The sequence below is a fragment of the Dendrobates tinctorius genome, unplaced genomic scaffold (genome assembly GCF_039654945.1).
Source record: "Dendrobates tinctorius isolate UK_male_01 unplaced genomic scaffold, ASM3965494v1 ptg000397l, whole genome shotgun sequence".
NCBI lineage: Eukaryota > Metazoa > Chordata > Amphibia > Anura > Dendrobatidae > Dendrobates > Dendrobates tinctorius.
The window spans coordinates 921,253-945,972 of record NW_027362063.1 but is presented as its reverse complement, the minus strand read 5'-3'; the positions used below and the strand labels follow the sequence as shown (position 1 = coordinate 945,972).

At 46.7% G+C, this 24,720-nt stretch overlaps 1 protein-coding gene across 1 annotated transcript in view; it reads right to left on the bottom strand.

The window, feature by feature from the left end:
• Window positions 1-5,413: 5,413 nt before the first annotated feature.
• Window positions 5,414-24,720, bottom strand: part of GGT5 (gamma-glutamyltransferase 5) — a 312,974-nt gene continuing 293,667 nt past the window's right edge. Inside the window, exon 12 of the mRNA XM_073563774.1 lies at window positions 5,414-5,838. Coding sequence (XP_073419875.1) covers window positions 5,692-5,838 — 147 coding nt within the window. The 3' untranslated portion in view covers window positions 5,414-5,691. The remainder of the gene's footprint in view (window positions 5,839-24,720) is intronic.

Below are 24,720 nucleotides of genomic sequence, written 5' to 3'. Positions count from 1 at the left end.
TTTTTTAGCGATTTTTTTTTTTTTTTTTTTTTTTTTTACACTTTTTTTTTTTTTTTTTACTTTATTACATTGTCCCGGGGGGGACATCACTGTCATGTGTCAGATCGCTGATCTGACACATTACACAGCACTGTGTCAGGCCAGCGGTCTGACAGGCGCTGCAGCAGGCTTCCTTGTGCCTGCTCTCTGCAGGCACTGAGGAAGCCGCCTCCCTGCAGGGCCATCGAAGGCCCCCGTGACCATATTGGATCCGGGGACCTGCAGGGAAGGAGGACCCCAGAGCAGCACAGCACATCGCGCTGCGCTGGGGGTCTCAGGGAAGCACGGACGGAGCCCCCTCCCTGCCGATGCTTCTCTAAACCCCTGGTACACTGCGATCATGTTTGATCGCAGTGTGCCAGGCGTTAACGTGCCTTCAGCTGTGACAATCAGCTGACACCCGGCCGCGATCAGCATTGCTCCCCCCGGGGGGCGCTGCTGATCGCTATGACGTACTATCCTGTCCTTGGGGATTAAGTCCCAGGGCACATGGACGGGATAGTACGTCCAATGGCAGAAAGGGGTTAAAAATTCTGCAGTCTGCTTTAAGGTGGCCAGGTTTTTTACAGATAAAACATTTATGAGTTTCTCTTGATTGTTCTTATATTTAGGAAAATCCTGTATCTTTAATGCTGTTTCTGCTCTGGATTCATTACTGCTGCTTACATGTTGTGTTTTTCTCTGGAATTCATCCACAAGTTTGCCTTTAACATACTCTAGTGTCACCCTATCATCTGGCGTGCATCTAGTGCAGTCACGAGCGTATCACAACTTTCTGAAAGACCACTTAATAGAAGTGCAGCAACATGAAAAGCTTTAATTTCTTCTCCAGGAGCCCTGAGACGCTACACAATCTCTAGGGTGCTTCTTATATAGTCCTGCATATTCTGTCCATCACTTAGCATAGACTGATACAGCTTTCTCATGAGATAAAGCTTATTGCTGAGATTTGATCTTTCTTGCACTTTCTGTAACTCATCCCACATCTCCTTTGCAGTTGCACACTTGCATATATGCACAATCTGATTATCTTCTACACTGAGGGAGATCGTGCTTTGTGCTTTCTGATCCTTCTCTAGCCAATCATCTGGTAATGGATGAGGCACTTGTTCCTGAGCATATTTCCACGTACCTTCTCTTATGAGCAGCATCTTTACCTTGAATTTCCAGGACTGGTAGTTCTGGTAAGTGAGGCTTGGCACTGAGAACCTGACAGGATTGCTGCTAGTGGACATCTTGCTCTGCGCTGCTTTTGCTTTGGACTTCTGTTGCTATGTTACTCTGGGGTTCTGTGTCACTGTGGCCCCATAACCTGTTGGCCTGAAGCTGGCAGCTGAAGTTTGAGCTGGTGTCTTCCATCCCCTCACCTGTGACTGCGATAGTTATAACCCTGGTTACATGGTCCTAATGATGGTTTGGGTGAGTTAAAATCTCTGTAATGTTCCCTTTAAAGGATTTTTTGAGTTCACGTTTTACTGCCAGTGTTGATTATTATAAAGTACAATAGCAATTACAATAAAAAGTTCAGTAGTCTAGATGACAAAATATAATAGCCTAGATGACAAAACATAAAATATGAAACCATTACTGTACACATGACTATGCAAATGTTCTGATTGTCTCGCATTAGTAAATATAGGATCTAGATTTCAGCAAAATGTATAATTTATTGAGCCACCAAAATACATTTGGACCCAATCAGCACATATCTTCATATGAACAAACACAAAAATTGAGCTTGGCTAGAATTGGTACACATGCAGCACATAAATGCATGATCACATTGGAATAAAACATATAAAACCTACAAAAGACAAAATGAGCAAAAACCCTGCTGTAACTAAATAAGTAAAAAGCAAAAGTGCATTTAAATAAGGGTGGTTTCACATTAGCGTTTCAGGCCGCAGCGTCGGCCTGAGCACGGCCGTGGCTAAGCCCCGCCTCCTCCGGTAGCTCTGCCTACGGGCGCATGACGCTACATGCGTCCTGCGTCCCCTATCTTTATCACTGGGGATGCAGGCCGTGTGCAGGTATGCGTTTGGCGGCGCATGCGTCGCCAATCCCACAAGTAATCCCTTTTGACGGTGCACTGACCAGCACCAAACGCAACAGGAGCTTTTCAAAGTCACAGATCTAATAATTCTGTATATGATCTCATTTGGAATATTTCTCTACTACGCCTTCTCTTTGAAATCTACAGGTTTATATACCAGTTCTTACATGGTGTATGGTATCACCTCCAATAGCACCTAATTTACTATTTGTTATACAATATAATGTCTTGAAAATTATACAGATAGGAGCAGTCTTGTTTACTGATGAAGGCTAGTTGATACAGCCGAAACATCTATATTTGTGACTGCAAATAAAAATTCTTCATCTTTGCAACGAGTTGAGTGCCAAAAATATTTTTGATTATTCTGATCTGGACAGTCCTACACTGTCTAATATTAAAAACCTTACCATGTGTCAAAGTTGACCTCAGTGTGTGAATAAGGACAGACTTTGTATTTTTGCATTCTGTGCAAGCCAGGGTGTGGCCTCTCTCTCCTGAGCTGGAAATTGTATTTAAAGGGAATCTGTCACCCTTTTTTGGCCTTTCAGCTGTCGGCATAGACATCGGGGGCTTATCTACAGCATTCTGTAATGCTGTAGATAAGCCTCCGATGTAACATGAAAGAGAAGAAAAACACGTTATATTATACTCACCGAGGTGGGCGGTCCGGTCCGATGGGAGTCGCCGTCCCGTACGGCGCCTCCCTTCTTCATGCGATGACGTCATCTTCTCCCGTCCTGTAAGGCTTCTGCGCAGGCGCACTGCTCTGCCCTGTTGAGGGCAGAGCAGAGTCCTGCAATGCGCAGGCGTCGGGAGAGGTCTGGCGTCTGCGCACTGCAGAATTCTGCTCTGCCCTCAACAAGGCAGAGCAGTGTACCTGCACAGGAGCCATTTCAGGACGGGAGAAGAGGACGTCATCGCATGAAGAAGGGAGGCACCGGACGGGACGGCGACACCCATTGGACCGGACCGCCCACCTCGGTGAGTATAATGTAACGTGTTTTTCTTCTCTTTCAGGTTACATCGGGGGCTTATCTACAGCATTACAGAATGCTGTAGAAAAGTCCCCGATGTCTATTCCAGCAGCCAATAGGGGAAAAAAAAGGGTGACAGATTCCCTTTAAGGCTTCCCAAGACTGGTGTTCCACTGGTTGGGACCAGGTCCTTTTGTCTGCCCTTATTCTCACACTGAAGTCAACTTTGACACATGGTAAGATTTTTAATATTAAACAGTGTAGGACTGTCCCAATCAGAGTCACCTTGTCATTGGTGGGATGGCTTTTATGCTATTTTTTTAATCAAAAACAGTATTACTAAGAACTCTGTGTTATTTAAATGCACTTTTGCTTTTTACTTATTTACAGCAGGGTTTTTGCTCATTTTGTCTTTTTCTGTAGATTTTATATGTTTTATGGCCAATATGAACATGTGTTTATGTGCTGCATGTGTACCAACTCTAGCCAAGCTCAATTTTTGTGTTTTTTCTTTGTATTTTTGCATTCTGTGCATGCTGGGGTGTGGCCTCCCTCTCCTGAGCTGGAAATTGTATTTAAGCCTTCCCAAGACTGGTGTTCCACTGGTTGGGACCAGGTCCTTTTGTCTGCCCTTATTCACACACTGAGGTCAACTTTGACACATGGTAAGGTTTTTAAAATTAGACAGTGTAGAACTGTCCTGATCAGAGTCACCTTGTCGGTGGTGGGATGGCTTTAATGCTTTTTTTTTTTTTATCAAAAACCGTATTACTAAGAACTCTGTTATTTAAATGCACTTTTGCTTTTTTCTTATTTAGTTACGGCAGGGTTTTTGCTCATTTTGTCTTTTGTAAGTTTTACATTTTTTCATATATAGATAGTGGTATGACTGGGTAAACTCCTGTCCTCCAATAAAAATTACCGTATTTTTCGCTTTATAAGACGCACCTGATTATAAGATGCACCCCCAAATGTGGTGAAGGAATAGAGAATTTTTTAATAAATGGGGTCCGTCTTATAATGCCAGTGTCCGTCTAACAAATCATATAGGGTATATGTCCCTCATAGCCCCCCCATCCTAAAATTAGCCCCCTTAATCTGGATATGGCCACCTTATATTGAATATAGCCCCCTTGTGCTGGCACAAGGGCCCCCTGTGGCTGGCACACGGGCCCCCTGTGGCTGGCACACGGGCCCCCTGTGGCTGAAACACGGCCCCCTGTGGCTGAAACACGGCCCCCTGTGGCTGGCACACTGGCCCCTGTGGCTGGCACACTGGCCCCCTGTGGCTGGCACACGGCCCCCTGTGGCTGGCACACACCCCCCTGTGGCTGGCACACTGGCCCCCTGTGGCTGGCACACTGGCCCCCTGTGGCTGACACACGGCCCCCTGTGGCTGGCACACTGGCCCCCTGTGGCTGACACACGGCCCCCTGTGTTAGATATCGCCTCCATGCTGCTGCTTTTAGTAAAATAAACTCTTTCCTTACCTTCTCAGCGCTGTCCCTCCTCGTGTCTCCCTCAGTGTGGTTGAGCTCCTCCTCCACTTCCTGGTTCTCAGTGCCGGTCATGTGATCAGCACAGCAGAGTGATATCATCTCTGCGTGCCAGATGACAGCGGCAGCAGAGACACTGGGAGATCAGCGCTGGAGGAGGTAAGGAAAGAGTTTTTTATTTTACTATGGGCAGCAGCATGGGGGCGATATCTAACACAGGGGATCATGTGCGATCAAAGGAGGGCGCAGGCAGCTATAATATGCACCGCTCCCCCAGCCAGTCACTGTGGTGCGGTTTCAGCACCATGGTGATGGACAGCGGCAGTGCATATTATATGAGCGGGAGCAGGAGATCAAAGCTCCCTCCGGCAGCTTTTACCAGCTCACAGCACCGCTCCAAAGCTGCCCCCACCTCCCCTGGACCCTGCAGTATATATATATATACACCCCCCCTCCCCCGTATATTCGGATTATAAGATGCACCCCCTACTTTCCCCCAAAATTTGGGGGAACAAAAGTGCGTCTTATAAAGCGAAAAATACGGTATACCTATTTTGTAGAGATCTGATGTGTCAGTCATGCTAAATCTACTGAAGAAGCCATATGAAAATTATACTGGAAGTGCATTGGGGGTGAGTCATAGCACTTAGATGGCTCCTTCATAAGCCAATGACATACTGTACCTTAGTTGGATATGTATATGGCTTCTATTATACATTTCTAAATACTGACAAACAAGATCTCCACAAAAAGAGTAAAATTTCAGCCATACCACTACTTCCATATGTAAAAACGTGCAGACAGGTTGCCTTTAAACCGAACACAGGGCAATGTATTAGCTACATAAAGTCTTTTTTAAAGGTTTATTACACTGAACTATATTCTGATTTTGCCTATATACAATAATAGAGTTGCAGTTGTGCTGAAATCCATTAGCCTGAATTTTCTAATAAAGATTGGATATATATAATGGAGCCACGTCAAGCTCCTATAGCACTTATATTGCAGCCAGTGTCATATAAAGTGGTAAAAATCCCCCCTTTATGCTGCTTGCCTTGTTCAGACATTTCAGTCCTATATTTGATTGATTATTCTTTTAACTGCCGATATTTGAAAATCTATTGTGCTAATAACCTGCAGCCTTCCCTAACTTTCTAGTGTCCGAATAGGGGAATAAACAGCCTTTCTCTTGGTAAATTCCTTGAACCACATTGAGCCGAAACAAAGATTCAGAAATGTTATGTCTTCGATTCTGTAGACCCTTCTTTATAGCCTGCAAACGACAACAAGTTGGATCAATAGGTATAAACCAAATTAAGCACATAACATTCATTCCATATAGACAGTGGCGCACCACAAATGGCGGCAGGCAAAGTGTCAGCTATGAGGCCCATGAGTTAGTAGGGCCCTATGCCAGCGCCTGCACTAGCCCCCCCACCCGTCATGGCACATTAAACTGTATCGTATTCCTGGATGCTGATACACTTGAGAGCATTGAATTTGACGCTCCATCATTCTTCCTCTGTGTCGGACGTCTCATCTCAGCAAGCATGATGAAATCACTACAGGGCGCCTGCGGCACTGAGGAGGAGTTGAGTATTGTTTTGTTTTCTTTAAATAAAACCGTGAGTACATTGTGGTTGCCATAATACTACATGGATGACTATGGGGAAAGGATTATACAATATGGAGGACTATGGGGATGCAATATACTATATGGCGGATTATGGGGTACATCATACTATATGGATGGCAACATGAGGCCAATTACACTATATAGAAGGCTATGTGAGGCCCGTTATACTATATGGAAGGCCATGGGGTGCTATTATAATATGTGGAGGGCTATGTGGGGGCCATTATAATATTTGGCAGACTATGTGGAAGCCTTCATGCTGTATGCAAGCAATTATACAGTGTGATGGTTTGTGTGGGGTTCATCATATTGTGTTGAGGGCTATGTAGGGGAGACTTTAGTGTTTGAAGGGATAGTATGGGCCATTATACAGTGTGGAGCCATTATACTGTATGTAGGCCCATTATACTACATGGTGGAAGGTTGTGGGTGATCATACTATGATGGGGTCATAATACTTTGCTGAGAAAGGTAAGGTGGGGTATAGAAGGGTCATCAAACTGTGCATGTGGAGAGTACTGTGGAGGAATTCACTGTGGGGGGTATCATATGTGGGGCGCTTGTTTGGCATCTAACGTTATACTGTAGGTGTAATGAAAAGGGAATCTAGGACTTCAGTCTTTGAAAATTATTTTGTAAAGATTGCAAAGTTGTGAAATATTCTCATCTGTCACCCTGCCAAATATTAATTTATTTTTTTTCTTGGGAGGGGGTTTGGTCTTCTGTTGTGGCCCCATGATTTCTATTTATTCCCCTGCTTATAGACAAACATTGGTGATACTGTGGATTGTACTGGACCGCTGTTTTACATACAAAACTATACGGCAGATTGTGATGTGTGCACAGTTTTGCAGGTGAAACTGATGTTCTCCTGCAAAATTAAGTAATTTTTTTAACAATCAATTAAAAGCTGCTGCAGTTGCTTCTTTAAATGCGTGCTTGCAATATACAGTATAACAAAATGTTTTAGCTTAGTCATTATAACTTGTTTTTATAATGGTATTTGGACTTTATCTACACTGCACCAAAATATAAGTGAACATGGTTGGGTTGCGACTAGCAAGTTGAAAGAAAGCCAAACCAGCTTTTTTCCTGTAGACTGGGGCTACACGGCAACTTTGGCCATGACATGTGGGCAGAGATAGTTTGGTCTCACTGCTGCATCACAGCACAGTACAAGTGAATGGAGTCCTATCGTGACCCTGTGAATATCGTGACAAGCAAATCGGACCAGGTTGGATTGTCTGCGACTTGCTTGTCACAATGACGGTATTCTTAGAGTCGCAATCCAACCCCATATACTTGTACTGCATGGCCAAAGTCACCGTGTAGCTCTACTTCGCAAGTAGCAAACATGTGCAGCATCTTGCTGGTTTACATTCTCTAATGTTAGGGTGCAGCATAGCAGCGGCATAGAGAGATCTTTGGCCCTGCAACATGTGTCATGGCCAAAGTCACAGCCCCAGCCATAAGCAAACTATACTGTACCATTAGGATAGCAACAAGACAAAGACACTTACCAAAGGATAAAATCCATCTTCTTAATTAAATAGCCAATTTAAAAACAGCAAAAAGAGGCCAATTTGCATTCAATTATGCTCCTATGGGCAATATTTTAAAAATATACTAATTTACATATCGCTATGAGAAATAATCAATATTTGATAAAGAAAAATTATTGTTGTAACCAGACAATGAATGATACATTGTAACAACAATACTATAAAAATACGTCTCGTTCATTTTTATCATTGAATCCAATGACCCATTGCCTTAGGCCTGTTTCACACATCCGTTTTTCCCCATCAGTCAAAATCCGCCGTTTTGTAAAAAAAACGGATCTGCCATTTTTCTTGGCGGATCCGTTTTTTTCCCCATTGACTTGTATTAACGGCGGATCTTGACGGATGGTCATCCGTTCGATTCGTTTTTTTTACGGAAACACCAAGATTTTGCCGTCTGCTGAGCGGACAGGACGGACAATGAAACTTTTTTCCCCCAGCCGGATCCGCATTTTCTATTGCGCATGCCCAGGAGAAATGCCTGTGTCAGAAATGTAACCCTAAACTCAGTTATGGCGTCTGAAAAAATATCTCTCTCTAGCTCGCTCTCTCTCTATCTCTCCTCCCTGGGCAGCGGTTCCTTTAAAATTCTTCCTTCGAGGGATCCGTTAAAACAACGGTCCGGTGCCAAACGTCGTGGTCAGTACAGGAACGGATCCGTTGTCCGCCATTTTAGCAGATTTTAACTGACGATAAAAAACTGATGTGTGAAACAGGCCTTAGTGTTAATAATCCAGGTGCTTAATTTTGCAGTAGAAGCTAATATGTATCTCCCCCTTGTGGTTGAAATAGGATATGTTCGAGTCCTGCAAATCCCAACAATGCTGGCTCACTACCGTGACCTTCTTCCATATGTTTGACTACATGTGTTGCACCCAGGACATCCATTAGAAAATCTAGAGCCCCATACAGCCCCATAATAAGGGATCCCCACAACCATTACAACGTTGCCTATTTTATCTCTATAAGAGTGCTTTCACATATTCATATTTTACAGTCCATGTTATGGCTGCGATGGCCATGTTACATGCCAATGTCATGTTACAAGCGCCATCAAAAAATTTTAACGCTGAAGCACAAAATTCCACAAAGCATAAAAAAACTTGTCCCCTAGTGGCACCGAATATCATATTTATTGTAAAATACCCCCAGGAACGCCAGGGAAGGGGACAAATCTACTAGGATACATCAACAGATTTTTTTTATCGGACCCATAGAATGTCACTTGTCCTTCCTCACATCCGTGAAAATCACGGATATGAGAAAAAACTAAGAACATTTCCTAGTATGATCCATTGATGAGGATCAAAATAGGACTTACAGGTAGGTCTCAGTGCTGTCTGACAAAAAGTCAAGCAGCACATCAACATCATGCACATAGTGTTTGAAATGCGTTAATGATCAGTTCTCTTTCACAACTCTTCTTAGAATTTTAAAATAAAATGCTAATTTTTACTCAATTGGATTAAGCTGGACAACCCTACCTCTTTTTTCAATCAATCACCAACTTATAACAGCTTCTGCTCCAGGCTCCACAAAATCCCATGTTGGAAATATGATTGAGCTGGTGATGTCTTTTTTACTGATAAGATGTACAGAATTCAATAAGTGGTGTGAGCTTCTTAAGTAATTTAGCAAATTCTCCTATAAAAACATTCTTCATTAAGACTGGTGTATGCAACACCAGTCTTAATGAATTGGGCACTTATTGTTCCTAAAATGTTCAAAAATACACTCAATAAAACAAATTAATACACGCATAGGTGCAACACGTTTCATCAACAAGTGCAAGATGTTCATGAGAGTGAAACAGAATTCTTGTCTTTTGCAGGACTGAAACCCGTTCTAATTTCATTGCAAGGGGCGATAGGCATACATTTCTACTTTATAATGCAGCAAGCTGGATTATTAAAAATAAGGTAATGGTTCCTATTGAATTTAATGATAAAAAATGGTCTAGGCCACACCTGGGCAAAGTGTAGACCATGGCCTAAAGCTGCCCTTTGGCTGTTCTGGTGTGGCCTGTGCGCCAAAGGGCTGGAAACAGCGGTGTCGTGCACTGTGCTGCAGCCTCCATCTGGTGTCTCACTTTTACAGGTACCTGCATCACTTCACTCTTCTATCATTGAGCTTGTGCTGTGGGGACATAATACTGTGTAAGGGGGCTGTGTGGGGACATAATACTGTGTAAGGGGGCTGTGTGGGGACATAATACTGTGTAAGGGGGCTGTCTTAGGGAAAAATGCTGTGCAAGGGGGCTGTGTGGGGACATAATACTGTGTAAGGGGGCTGTCTTAGGGAAAAATACAGTGTAAGAGGGGTGTATAGGGATATCATACTGTGTCTTGGTGCTGTGGGGGTATCATGCTATGTAGGTGGGCAGTGGGAGCATCATACTGCATGAAGGGCTGAGTAGGGATATGATTATGATACTATGTAAGTGAGCTGTGTGCGCGCATAATATTGTGCAAAGGGCTGTGTTGAGGCAAAATATTGTGCAAGCGGGCTGTCTTGGGGGAAAAACTGTGCAAGGGGGCTGTGTGGTGTGGGGACATAATATTGTGTCTGTGTGCTGTAGGTGCATCATACTGTATGGGGGATTGTAGGAGAATCAAACTGCATGGAGGGATATGTGGGAGATATAGCACTATGTAAGGGGGCTGTGTGCATATGCAAGTGGTGTACCGGGACCATGTGATACTCTTCTCCCTTCCTTGTATGTAAACTTGTGTGTGTGTGTGTGTCTGTGTGTTTGTATATACTGTGTATATATATATATATACATATATATATATATATATAAAATATATATATATCTGTTCTGCTATGTGTATAGGAATATATGTCGTATAGTGTATTATAGGGAAAGTGTAGTACCATAGTTAAGCCACTACATGGGCCACATTAGAGTATATAGTTTTTAGGAGGAGCCAGCCATGTTTAAGAAATAGGGTTTTCCTTTAAGTAGAGTAGTAGGGCCGTGGAGCCCATATAGGGTGGACAGCTCCGTAACATTTAAGTGGGAAGCCCAGCCGTCAATGGTCCAGTGGGCCACAAGTGCAGCCAAGGCAGCAGTGGTGAAAACAGTGGTGGAGCAGAAGCTAAAGCAGAGTTCACAACAGTACAGGGACGCAGGTCGCTCTACAATATGGCAGCTCACTGCATGGGCAGATGTCCTCATGTCACTGCATGGGTAGATGCCCTCATGTCTGGGGCGAAACCTACAAGGGAACTCCTAAACATGGTAAGTCTGGACAGGGAGGACGCCTGCGCTGCGGGCAAAAACGGTAGTCTGAAACTAGCCTTATTCACTCCTCTTCCAGTGACGCTACCTTCCTGGATCTAAGGATTTTTGTACATGGCAATCGCCTGGCCACTGATCTCTTTCCTAAACCCACTGCTACCATCGCATTGCTAGAATATAACATCTTCCATCCTACACATACAAAAGCGGGGGGTGCCCACTGGAAAGTTTCTCAGAGTCAAACGGAACTGTACACGTGACCAAGACTTCCTTACTCAAGCAAGAGGCCTCACTGATCTCTTTCTACAAAGAGGTTATCCCAGGAGGGTCATCTCCACTGCATTCCAGAGGGCCCGATGACAGGATCAGACCTCACTTCCTTCTCATTGTTCCTGTGGACAGGACTCCCGTCCAAGATTTATCACCGAATATAACAGCAGCTGGCATCAGGTGAGGAACATACTATTCAAACACTGGCCAATCTTAACAGATATCCAGACCTCAACAGTGACCAGCACGCGACCCCTTCTACCAGCCACAAGAGCTTCAAACTTACGCAATCTCCTCAGTCTCAGTAGGAGTCATTTCACACGACCTACCTATAGGCTCAATAGGGGAATTGTCCTAAAGGGATCCTTCCCATGTGGATATTGCAATGTCTGTCCATATATGAGCCCGACACGTGATGCTTTCCTGAATCCTTTCAGCTTAAGGAAACATCTTTTTAAATCATATATTAATTGCAAAAGCAGAGATGTGATTTATGCTATTATTTGTCCCTGTAACTAAGTATACCTAGGGCAAACCTCGCATGAGCTGAGGAAAAGGGCTCTAAAACACATCTCTACCATCCTTCTGGCTGCAGCAGACCAAAGAAAAGGCAAGACCCCCATGGCTGCCCTTTTTTTTTTTTTTTAACAGAACATGATGGCACTCCATCCAACATTAAGATCTTTGGCCTACAGAAAATCACCAACAATGGCAGGGGCGGTAGCAACCATAAGTATCTTCTGCAAGTCCAGATGGATTTTTGAGCTTCAATCTGTGGCTCCCACTGGATTCCATGAGGAATTGCTGTTCACAGGCTTTTTAGGCTAATTGTCAGGTCAACACTTGTTGTCAGGATAGTCCCCAATCTCTGGCTATGGGTCGCTTTAAAGAGGCTATGGGATTCGGTTTCTTGGTCCTGTTGTCTTTTCATCTATTTGCATATGGGTGTATGCTCATGTACATGTATGGCTTTATATATGTAAAGTCATGGCCAAAAGTTTAGAGAATGACAAAAATATTAATTTTTACAAAGTCTACTGCTTCATTTTTTCTAATGGCAATTTGCATATACTCCAGAATCTTATGAAGAGTGATCAGCTTAACAGCAATTACTTGCAAAGTCAATATTTGCCTAGAAAATTAACTTTATCCCCCAAAACACATTTCAACATCATTGCAGCCCTGCCTTAAAAGGACCAGCTAACATCGTTTCAGTGATTGCTCCATTAACACAGGTGTGGGTGTTGATGAGGACAGGGCTGGAGATCAATCTGTCATGATTAAGTAAGAATGACACCACTGGACACTTTAAAAGGAGGCTGGTGCTTGGCATCATTGTTTCTCTTCTGTTAACCATGGTTATCTCTAAAGAAACATGTGCAGTCATCATTGCACTGCACAAAAATGGCCTAACAGGGAAGAGTATCGCAGCTAGAAAGATTGCACCTCAGTCAACAATCTATCGCATCATCAAGAACTTCAAGGAGAGAGGTTCCCTTGTTGCCAAAAAGGCTCCAGGGCGCCCAAGAAAGACCAGCAAGCGCCAGGACCATCTCTTAAAAGTGTTTCAGCTGCGGGATCGGGCTACCAGCAGTGCAGAGCTTGCTCAGGAATGGCAGCAGGCAGGTGTGAGTGCATCTGCACGCACTGTGAGGCGGAGACTCTTGGAGCAAGGCCTGGTCTCAAGGAGGGCAGCAAAGAAGCCACTTCTCTCCAGAAAAAACATCATGGACAGACTTATATTCTGCAAGAGGTACAGGGAGTGGACTGCTGAGGACTGGGGTAAAGTCATTTTCTCTGATGAATCCCCTTTTCGATTGTTTGGGACATCTGGAAAACGGCTTATTTGGAGAAGACCAGGTGAGCGCTACCACCAGTCTTGTCTCATGCCAACTGTCAAGCATCCTGAAACCATTCATGTGTGGGGTGGCTTCTCAGTCAAGGGAATGGGCTCTCTCTCAGTCTTGCCTGAAAACACAGCCATGAATAAAGAATGGTACCAGAATGTCCTCCAAGAGCAACTTCTCCCAACCGTCCAAGAGCAGTTTGGCGATCAACAATGCCTTCTTCAACATGATGGAGCACCTTGCCATAAAGCAAAGGTGATAACTAAAAGGCTCAGGGAACAAAACAGAGATTTTGGGATCATGGCCTGGAAACTCCCCAGATCTTAATCCCATTGAGAACTTGTGGTCAATCATCAAGAGACGGGTGGACAAACAAAAACCTTCAAATTCAGACAAAATAAAAGCATTGATTTTGCAAGAATGGACTGATATCAGTCAGGATTTGATCCAGAAGTTGATTGAGAGCATGCCAGGGAGAATTGCTGAGGTCCTGAAGAAGAAGGGTCAACACTGCAAATATTGACTTGCTGCATTAACTCATTCTAAGGCCGGGGTCACACTGGCGAGGAATACGGCCGAGTGAGAGGCTCTAAAAGCACGCATTAGACACGGACCAATGATTCTCTTTGGGGTCCCTCGCACCAGCCGTATATTTCTCATCCGTATTCTACGGTCCGTGCCAATCGCAGCATGCTGCGATTGTCAGCGTACTACGGCCGTAGTACGCCAATGCAAGTCTATGGGTGCGCAAAAAATACGGATTACACACGGACCACACATGAGACTTGTGAGAAATACGCACCAGGTGTCTTTTAGCAAAGCCGGCAATTCAGTGCGCTATACAGTAAACTCACACTGACAGGTTTAATAAAGAAACGAAAGAATAGATATATACACATAGAATACACATATATATAAATATGTGTATTCCATGCATTCTATGTGTCTATATCTATTCTTTCATTTCTTTATTAAAACTGTCATAGGGCTCCATTATATGTCCATTTTGCAAGCCTGCGAGAAAATCTCACCATACGGATGCCGTACGGATTACATACGGATGCTGACATGCGCAAAATACGCGACGACACCTTGATTACGGATGACATACGGAGCACTATTTAGGGGTCTGTCATCCGTATTACGCATGTAAAATACTGACCATATTTTGCCCAGGTTAGTGTGACTCCAGCCTAACTGTCAATATAACCTTTTGTTACTCATAATATGATTGCAATTATATTTCTGTATGTGAAAAAAACATCTGACAAACACACATAAAAACCAGAGGGCAGCAAATCATGTGAAAATATAATATTTGTGTCATTCTCTAAACTTTTGGCCATGACTGTATATGCATTTCCCATACTATGTAATTTCCACATTAAACTACCAATTACATGCTCTCCTTCCCTTATCTCGTGGAATATGCAATTTTCGTTCCTAGACCTATAGAGGGCTTATTAGCCCAAATACATTTCTAACAGTTTGCTCATTTTGTCATGTTCATTGACTGGTGCCCAGATTAGGGTCGACAATTCATACTCACACCTCTCTGTTAATTGTTGGCTAGGGAATGGCCTTCTTTTATTAGATTGAATCTTATAGGTGATTTATACTCTAGGGGGTACTTACAACATGTGTTATTATCATACATGCTACTGTATTCTTCATGTGTAATTATTAGTGTTGAGCATTCCGATACCGCAAGTATCGGGTATCGGCCGATATTAGCTGTATTGGAATTCCGATACTTAGTTCCGATACTTTTTTCATATCGAATACCGGAATCGGAAGTTCCCATAATGCTAGGAGCCCGCTCGATTTGATTCAGCCAATGGGGATCCTCAGAAGTGTGGGCACATCCTGTTAGGCATGTAGGCATGTTAACTACTGGCATGGCTGTGATTGGCTGCTGAAATGATGTCATGATGCACTATAAAAAGCGCTGCAGCCGCCATTTCTGGTCACTCTGCTGTGAATTCAGTTAGGGACAGGCTGCTGTTGAAGACTGTGAGGGACAGTTAGAAATAGCGATTCCACAAAACATATAGTGCTTAACCCAGGCTACATAAACCACCACTGTAGCTTGCTTTTCCCTAGCAGCGCTGTTTTCACAGCTGTCTGCAAGGGCTGTGTGAGTGCAGACCCACGCTGTGTAGTGTGTCCTGCAGGCACGTCTGCTTGTAGGCCGGCCAGCGTGTGTCTCTGCCTCATACACATTTTTCTTTTATTGCTGCTTTTTTTTCTCCTCTATAGTGTGCTTCCATACGTATCCATATACGTTGGTTGCAAACACTAAAGGAGTGGACAGCGGAGCCTTTCAGCAGCCTTTCAGTGCTATAGCCCATTTCTCTGCACTGTTTTTGGCTGTCTAATAGGTCTCTCTGTGTGTGAGTGCAGCTCACGTTGCAGTGTGTTCTACAGCCACCGCTAGCTGTAGTCCTCTCAGCGTGCGTCACTGCCTCATACATAGTCCTTTTTTTGCAGCTAATTTAGCCAGATTTTTGCTCCTATATTAGTGTGCTTCCAACCGCATCCATTGTCATTGGTTGGTTGCAAACACTATATAGGATTAGATAGAGGAGCCTTTTTGCTGGCTTGTGCCCTTCAGGGCCAGCCAGGCTAGTATCACCCTATTTTTTGGAGCCTCATCAATTGCATTGTAGGTTAGCTTCCTGCATTGTAATCGCTCCAAAAAGTTTGTGATACTATAGCTTTCAAACTTTGGTCACATCCTTTCCTTTCCCCCCACCCAAAAAAAAGGAAATAAAGTTCACCAAACACTTCACTTTACAGTTGTCTAGGCCACATTAGATCATATTAAAGTGTAGTACACACACTCTTAGCCAAATTAGTGTTTCTTATACTGGTTAGCAGGTGTTCAGGAATAAGAACACTAAGCCACCCCTTTTTTACTTTTCTGCCTATCTTTATCAGTCTACCAAGATGAAGAAGGCAGGGAGTAAGGCACGTGGTCGTGGCCGTGGAGTTTCAGCAGGGAGAGGACGTGGGGATTCGGTGTCTGCTGTGGCCACCAGTGACCTGGCATCCCCCACTTTTACCAGGCAACAGTCCTTCATGTGCAGCTTTGTAGGACCTCGCCGTACCCCACTGCTGCGTGACGAACAAATTGAAGCCGTTGTCGGATGGATGGCAGCTAACGCATCCACTTCAATGACTTCCGCATCCTCCCAAGGCCAGAGCACTGAAGAGCAACCATCTGTCTCTTCACCACCTGCCAAATTGCCCAGGCAGTCTGAGAGCCCTGGACAGGAGCCATCTCAATCTTTACTTCTGTTCTCAGAATCTGTTGGCTTGGAAAGAGGTGGCCAGCCAAGCAGCATTCTAGAGCGTGAAGAAGAGGAAGTATGCAGTGATGCGCAACTGCTTTGTCCCTCTGAATCTGAAGAGGCGGGTGGGCCAGTGCCTATGGTCAGCACACCTCAGTATGCATCAGATGATGATGAGACTCAGTTGCCAATTTCTGGTGCATACGGTGCTGGCGAGACAACCCAGGACCAGCCGGTGCTTGAAGAGGGGAGTGGAGATGATGAGGTCCTTGACCCATCATGGCGTCAGCCACAGGAAGGTGGTGGGAGCAGCTCTGAGGAAGAGATTCCCCGAACGGCCAAAAGAGGAGGGAGAGGGCGGGGGCAGACTTGGTTGCCTGTAGCCTCCACTTTGGCACCCGTGAGGAGCAATCCTCTTCCAAAACACAAAACGGGCGCTCCCAGGACTTGCAGTGCGTGGTCTTTTTTTGACACAGCTGCAGATGACATTTGCTTTGTCAAATGCAAGCTGTGTCATCAGAAAGTGAAACGAGGGAAAAATGTGACCAACCTCAATACCACAAATATGTGGAAACATGTGCGTACCAAGCACGAGGTGGAGTTACACAGACACACTGAAGATGTAGGCCAACCTTCAGCAGCACCTACCACCTCTTCAGCTCGTGTTGGGGCCTCTTCCTCCAGCTCACACACAGCTGGTTCGGCTTCCTCACTGGAACGCCATGGAAGAACCACTGCCACTGTTGTCCAGAGACCCAGTGAAATTCCACCCACTGAACCACGTTCGCAGTCATCAGCACACTCCCAGGCCACTCACCAGCAATCGGTAGCACAGGCATGGGAGAAAAAGTGGCCATACTCGGCAAACCATCCCCGAGCACTGGCTCTGAATGCCGGCATTGCCAAACTACTGGCCCTTGAGATGCTGTCATTCAGGCTGGTGGAGACTGACACCTTCCGGAACTTTATGTCATTGGCAGTTCCACAATACAATGTGCCCAGCCGCTTTTATTTCAGCAGGCAAGCCGTCCCTGCCCTGCAAAAGCATGTGGAGGGAAAAATTAAAAATGCGCTACTAAATGCCGTCAGTAGCAAGGTCCACCTGACCACCGATGCGTGGACCAGTAGCCATGGACAGGGACGATACCTTTCCCTCACTGCCCATTGGGTCAATGTTGTGGAGCCGGGTACAGATCTGGAGAGTGGCTCTGTACGTATTCTGCCAACTCCAAGGATTGCAGGAATGCAGTCTGTACATATTGAGTCCTCCTCCTACTCTAGTTCCTCGGAATCAGCACTGCGTGAGCCTGTTAGGCCAGATATGAGCACAGGTGTGGCCAAACGTCAACAGGCCGTCCTTAAATTAATTTCTTTGGGGAATCGGAGCCACACAGCACAGGAGCTCTGGAATGCCATCAAGCAGGAGAGCGATGTGTGGTTTGTGCCAGCGAATCTCCAGCCAGGTTTGGTAGTGAGTGACAATGGCCGAAATCTAGTGGCAGCTCTGGGCCTAGGCAACCTCACTCACATACCATGTCTGGCACACGTGCTCAATTTGGTCATGCAGAGCTTTCTGAGGGACTATCCGGATCTTGATGCACTGCTGCACAAGGTTCGCCTAGAGTGTGCTCACTTGCGGCGTTCCAGCATGGCAAGATCGCGCATTGCATCTCTGCAACGCCGATTCCGCCTGCCAGAACATCGCATCATATGTGACCTCCCCACCAGGTGGAATTCAACGTTACATATGTTGGAGCGGTTGTGTGAGCAGCAGGCAGCAGTAATGGAGTACCAGCTGCATCAGGCGCAAACAAGTCGCACTGTGCGCCGGACACACTTCACCACCACTGAGTGGGCCACTATGAGGGACATCTGCCAAGTTTTGCGTGCCTTCGATGACTCCACGCGGATGGCCAGTGCAGATGATGCACTAATCAGCATGACTGTCCCCCTCATCTGTCTGCTTCAAAAAACCTTACAAGCACTAAGTGAGGAGGTTTTTGAAGAGGTCGAGGATGAGCAGTCAGAAATGTCATCTGCTTCTGGCAAGTCTGCGCAACGTGCTTCCACACAAAGGCCCAGGCATGGGACACTTAGTGAGGAGGATGACGAGGAGTCAATGGAGGAGGAGGAACACATCTCTCCAGAGGAGGGAGGTACACAAGGCTCTAGTAGTCAGTGTGTACAGCGAGGGTGGGGTGATGCTGAGCAGGCAGAGATGCTGCCTCAAGCTGGGGACAGCGTTTCCGGTCCAGTTGGCAGTCTGCAGCACATGGTTGATTTCATGCTGCAGTGCTTGTTAAATGACCGCCGCATCGCCAACATTCTCCACACGGCTGATTATTGGGTGTACACCCTCCTAGATCCTCGCTACCGGGACAACTTACAAAGCCTCATACCACAGTTGAACCGGGAGTGAAAAATGTGGGAGTACCAAGAAACACTTGTGCAGGCCATCATGTTCTCCATTCCCCCCACAAGTGTTGCTGGTAGTGCTTTTCAAAGCAGCCATGTGGGTAGAGGCAGTGGAGGAAGCTCTGCACAAAGAGGTAGCAGAGGCAGTGCCGCAGGACAAGGCAAGGCCAGTATGGCCCAAATGTGGAAAAGTTTTGTGGGACCGCCACAAACGGCTACACCATCACAGACGGCTCCAGTCAGCAGGAGGCAACGTTTCCGTCAGATGGTGACAGACTACTTGTCGTGCCCTGTTAGTGTTCTCCCAGACGGCTCTTCCCCATTCAAGTATTGGGTCTCTAAGCTGGATACATGGCCAGAGCTTAGCCAGTATGCATTGGAGGTGCTGGCTTGCCCTGCTGCCAGTGTATTATCGGAACGTGTCTTTAGTGCTGCAGGTGGTGTGGTAACAGACCGTCGCACGCGACTATCCGCCGATAATGTTGACCGGCTTACTTTTGTGAAAATGAACAAGGCCTGGATCTCACCTGAATTTGCCAGTCCTCTTCCAGAATAAATAATTGGCTGGCAACAGGATCCAGGTCTCCTGTTGTGTTCATGTTTCTATGACCTGAACTTTATTTCCTGGGCTACAGCAACGCCCGTTGTTGCTCAGAAGTGCTGTCCGCACAGACAAAACACTCGCTCATGTGTAAGTGGGGTTCGGTAACGTCAGCTGATCCCCTGCTGTGTGTACGGCAAACTCTCCTGCTGCCTACAACTTCTGACTACCTCTGATTTAATATGTTCTCTGATTTGCCCTCTGTCTCCACTCTGTTTTGAGTATTTCCTCCGGCCTACAACACCGCCTGTTTCTGCTCTCAAGTGCCGTCTGCACAATCCACACTTATTCCTGTGGTACCTGGGTCCTGTAACATCTGCTCATCTCCAGAGTTGAGCACGGCAATGTCTCCTGCTTTGTCTACATTCCCACTACTTGTAGTGGAAATGTGGACAGAGCAGGAGACATTGCCTGACTCACCTCTAGGGAGAAGCTGCTGTTACAGAACCCCAGTAACACAGGAACAAGTGTGGGTTGTGCAGACGGCATTTCAGAGCAGCAACTGGCGTGGTTGGAAGCCAGAGGAAATACTCGAAACAGAGTGAAGACAGAGGCCTAATTGGAGTACGTTGACAGTTAGTAGTAGTCTAGAAACAATCGCAAACTGCCACCAAGTAGGCCTCGGCCTACTACCTAATTTTCCCTGGGCTCCGACACCGCCAGTTGGTGCTCAGAAGTGCTGTCCGCACAGACAAAACACTCGCTCATGTGTAAGTGGGGTTCGGTAACGTCAGCTGATCCCCTGCTGTGTGTATGGCAAAGTGTCCTGCTCCCTCCACAGTCAAACAACCTCAGATTTACACCTGGCTCCAAGTAGGCCTCGGCCTACTACCTGATTTTCCCTGGGCTCCGACACCGCCAGTTGGTGCTCAGAAGTGCTGTCCACACAGACAAAACACTCGCTCATGTGTAAGTGGGGTTCGGTAACGTCAGCTGATCCCCTGCTGTGTGTATGGCAAAGTGTCCTGCTCCCTCCACAGTCAAACAACCTCAGATTTACACCTGGCTCCAAGTAGGCCTCGGCCTACTACCTGATTTTCCCTGGGCTCCGACACCGCCAGTTGGTGCTCAGAAGTGCTGTCCGCACAGACAAAACACTCGCTCATGTGTAAGTGGGGTTCGGTAACGTCAGCTGATCCCCTGCTGTGTGTACGGCAAACTCTCCTGCTGCCTACAACTTCTGACTACCTCTGATTTAATATGTTCTCTGATTTGCCCTCTGTCTCCACTCTGTTTTGTGCATTTCCTCTGGCCTACAACACCGCCTGTTTCTGCTCTCAAGTGCCGTCTGCACAATCTACACTTGTTCCTGTGGTACCTGGGTCCTGTAACATCTGCTCATCTCCAGAGTTGAGCACGGCAAAGTCTCCTGCTTTGTCTACATTCCCACTACTTGTAGTGGAAATGTGGACAGAGCAGGAGACATTGCCTGACTCACCTCTAGGGAGAAGCTGCTGTTACAGAACCCCAGTAACACAGGAACAAGTGTGGGTTGTGCAGACGGCACTTCAGAGCAGCAACTGGCGTGGTTGGAAGCCAGAAGAAATACTCGAAACAGAGTGAAGACAGAGGCCTAATTGGAGTACGTTGACAGTTAGTAGTAGTCTAGAAACAATCGCAAACTGCCACCAAGTAGGCCTCGGCCTACTACCTAATTTTCCCTGGGCTCCGACACCGCCAGTTGGTGCTCAGAAGTGCTGTCCGCACAGACAAAACACTCGCTCATGTGTAAGTGGGGTTCGGTAACGTCAGCTGATCCCCTGCTGTGTGTATGGCAAAGTGTCCTGCTCCCTCCACAGTCAAACAACCTCAGATTTACACCTGGCTCCAAGTAGGCCTCGGCCTACTACCTGATTTTCCCTGGGCTCCGACACCGCCAGTTGGTGCTCAGAAGTGCTGTCCACACAGACAAAACACTCGCTCATGTGTAAGTGGGGTTCGGTAACGTCAGCTGATCCCCTGCTGTGTGTATGGCAAAGTGTCCTGCTCCCTCCACAGTCAAACAACCTCAGATTTACACCTGGCTCCAAGTAGGCCTCGGCCTACTACCTGATTTTCCCTGGGCTCCGACACCGCCAGTTGGTGCTCAGAAGTGCTGTCCGCACAGACAAAACACTCGCTCATGTGTAAGTGGGGTTCGGTAACGTCAGCTGATCCCCTGCTGTGTGTACGGCAAACTCTCCTGCTGCCTACAACTTCTGACTACCTCTGATTTAATATGTTCTCTGATTTGCCCTCTGTCTCCACTCTGTTTTGAGTATTTCCTCCGGCCTACAACACCGCCTGTTTCTGCTCTCAAGTGCCGTCTGCACAATCCACACTTGTTCCTGTGGTACCTGGGTCCTGTAACATCTGCTCATCTCCAGAGTTGAGCACGGCAAAGTCTCCTGCTTTGTCTACATTCCCACTACTTGTAGTGGAAATGTGGACAGAGCAGGAGACATTGCCTGACTCACCTCTAGGGAGAAGCTGCTGTTACAGAACCCCAGTAACACAGGAACAAGTGTGGGTTGTGCAGACGGCATTTCAGAGCAGCAACTGGCGTGGTTGGAAGCCAGAAGAAATACTCGAAACAGAGTGAAGACAGAGGCCTAATTGGAGTACGTTGACAGTTAGTAGTAGTCTAGAAACAATCGCAAACTGCCACCAAGTAGGCCTCGGCCTACTACCTGATTTTTCCTGGGCTCCGACACCGCCAGTTGGTGCTCAGAAGTGCTGTCCACACAGAAAAACACTCGTTCATGTGAAAGTGGGGTTCGGTAACGTCAGCTGATCCCCTGCTGTGTGGAGGGCAAACTGCTGCTGCCTCCAAATTGTAACTACTTCAGATTTAAACATTCTCTGATTTGGCCTCTGTCTCCACTCTGTCTCTAGTATTTCCCCTGACCTCCAACACCGCCAGTTCCGGCTCACAGTTGCCGTCCGCGCATTCCACACTTGTTCCTGTGTTTCTGGTGTTCTGTTACGTGAGCAGATCCCCAAATGTGTGTCCACCACTGTCTCCTGCGCTGTCCAACTTCCCACTGCAAGCGGTGGGAATGTGGACAGAGCAGGATACAGTGGCAGACACACATCAAGGGATCTGCTGACATTACAGAACCCCAGTAACACAGGAACACGTGTGGATTGGGCAGACGGCCGCAGTACGCATAAACTGGCGGTGTTGGTGGTCACGTGAAATCCTGGAAACAGAGTGGAGACAGATGCCTAAATGGAGCACGTTGACAGTCTGTTGTAGCCTACAAACAATCTAAAACTGCCACCAAGTAGGCCTCGGCCTACACCATAATTGTCCCTGGGCTCCAACAACGCCAGTTGGTGCTCGGAAGTGCTGTCCACACAGAAAAACACACTTGTTCATGTGAAAGTGGGGTTCGGTAACGTCTGCTGATCCCCTGCTGTGTGTATGGCAAACTCTCCTGCTGCCTCCAAAGTCAAAAAACATCCGATTTACACCTGGCTCCTAGTAGGCCTCGGCCTGCACCCTGATTGTCCCTGGGCTCCAACAACGCCAGTTGGTGCTCGGAAGTGCTGTCCACACAGAAAAAAACACTCGTTCATGTGAAAGTGGGGGTCGGTAACGTCAGCTGATCCCCTGCTGTGTGGAGGGCAAAGTGCTGCTGCCTCCAAATTGTAGCTACTTCAGATTTAAACATTCTCTGATTTGGCCTCTGTCTCCACTCTGTCTCTAGTATTTCCCCTGACCTCCAACACCGCCAGTTCCGGCTCACAGTTGCCGTCCGCACATTCCACACTTGTTCCTGTGTTTCTGGTGTTCTGTTACGTGAGCAGATCCCCCAATGTGTGTCCACCACTGTCTCCTGCGCTGTCCAACTTCCCACTGCAAGCGGTGGGAATGTGGACAGAGCAGGATACAGTGGCAGACACACATCAGGGGATCTGCTGACATTACAGAACCACAGTAACACAGGAACACGTGTGGATTGGGCAGACGGCCGCAGTACGCATAAACTGGCGGTGTTGGTGGTCACGTGAAATCCTGGAAACAGAGTGGAGGCAGATGCCTAATTGGAGCACGTTGACAGTCTGTTGTAGCCTACAAACAATCTAAAACTGCCACCAAGTAGGCCTCGGCCTACACCATAATTGTCCCTGGGCTCCAACAACGCCAGTTGGTGCTCGGAAGTGCTGTCCACACAGAAAAACACACTTGTTTATGTGAAAGTGGGGTTCGGTAACGTCTGCTGATCCCCTGCTGTGTGTACGGCAAACTCTCCTGCTGCCTCCAAAGTCAAAATACGTCCGATTTACACCTGGCTCCTAGTAGGCCTCGGCCTGCACCCTGATTGTCCCTGGGCTCCAACAACGCCAGTTGGTGCTCGGAAGTGCTGTCCACACAGAAAAAAACACTCGTTCATGTGAAAGTGGGGGACGGTAACGTCAGCTGATCCCCTGCTGTGTGGAGGGCAAAGTGCTGCTGCCTCCAAATTGTAGCTACTTCAGATTTAAACATTCTCTGATTTGGCCTCTGTCTCCACTCTGTCTCTAGTATTTCCCCTGACCTCCAACACCACCAGTTCCGGCTCACAGTTGCCGTCCGCGCATTCCACACTTGTTCCTGTGTTTCTGGTGTTCTGTTACGTGAGCAGATCCCCCAATGTGTGTCCACCACTGTCTCCTGCGCTGTCCAACTTCCCACTGCAAGCGGTGGGAATGTGGACAGAGCAGGATACAGTGGCAGACACACATCAGGGGATCTGCTGACATTACAGAACCCCAGTAACACAGGAACATGTGTGGATTGGGCAGACGGCCGCAGTACGCATAAACTGGCGGTGTTGGTGGTCACGTGAAATCCTGGAAACAGAGTGGAGACAGATGCCTAAATGGAGCACGTTGACAGTCTGTTGTAGCCTACAAACAATCTAAAACTGCGACCAAGTAGGCCTCGGCCTACACCATAATTGTCCCTGGGCTCCAGCAACGCCAGTTGGTGCTCGGAAGTGCTGTCCACACAGAAAAACACACTTGTTCATGTGAAAGTGGGGTTCGGTAACGTTTGCTGATCCCCTGCTGTGTGTACGGCAAACTCTCCTGCTGCCTCCAAAGTCAAAATACGTCCGATTTACACCTGGCTCCTAGTAGGCCTCGGCCTGCACCCTGATTGTCCCTGGGCTCCAACAACGCCAGTTGGTGCTCGGAAGTGCTGTCCACACAGAAAAAAACACTCGTTCATGTGAAAGTGGGGGTCAGTAATGTCAGCTGATCCCCTGCTGTGTGGAGGGCAAACTGCTGCTGCCTCCAAATTCAAACAACGTCTTATCTT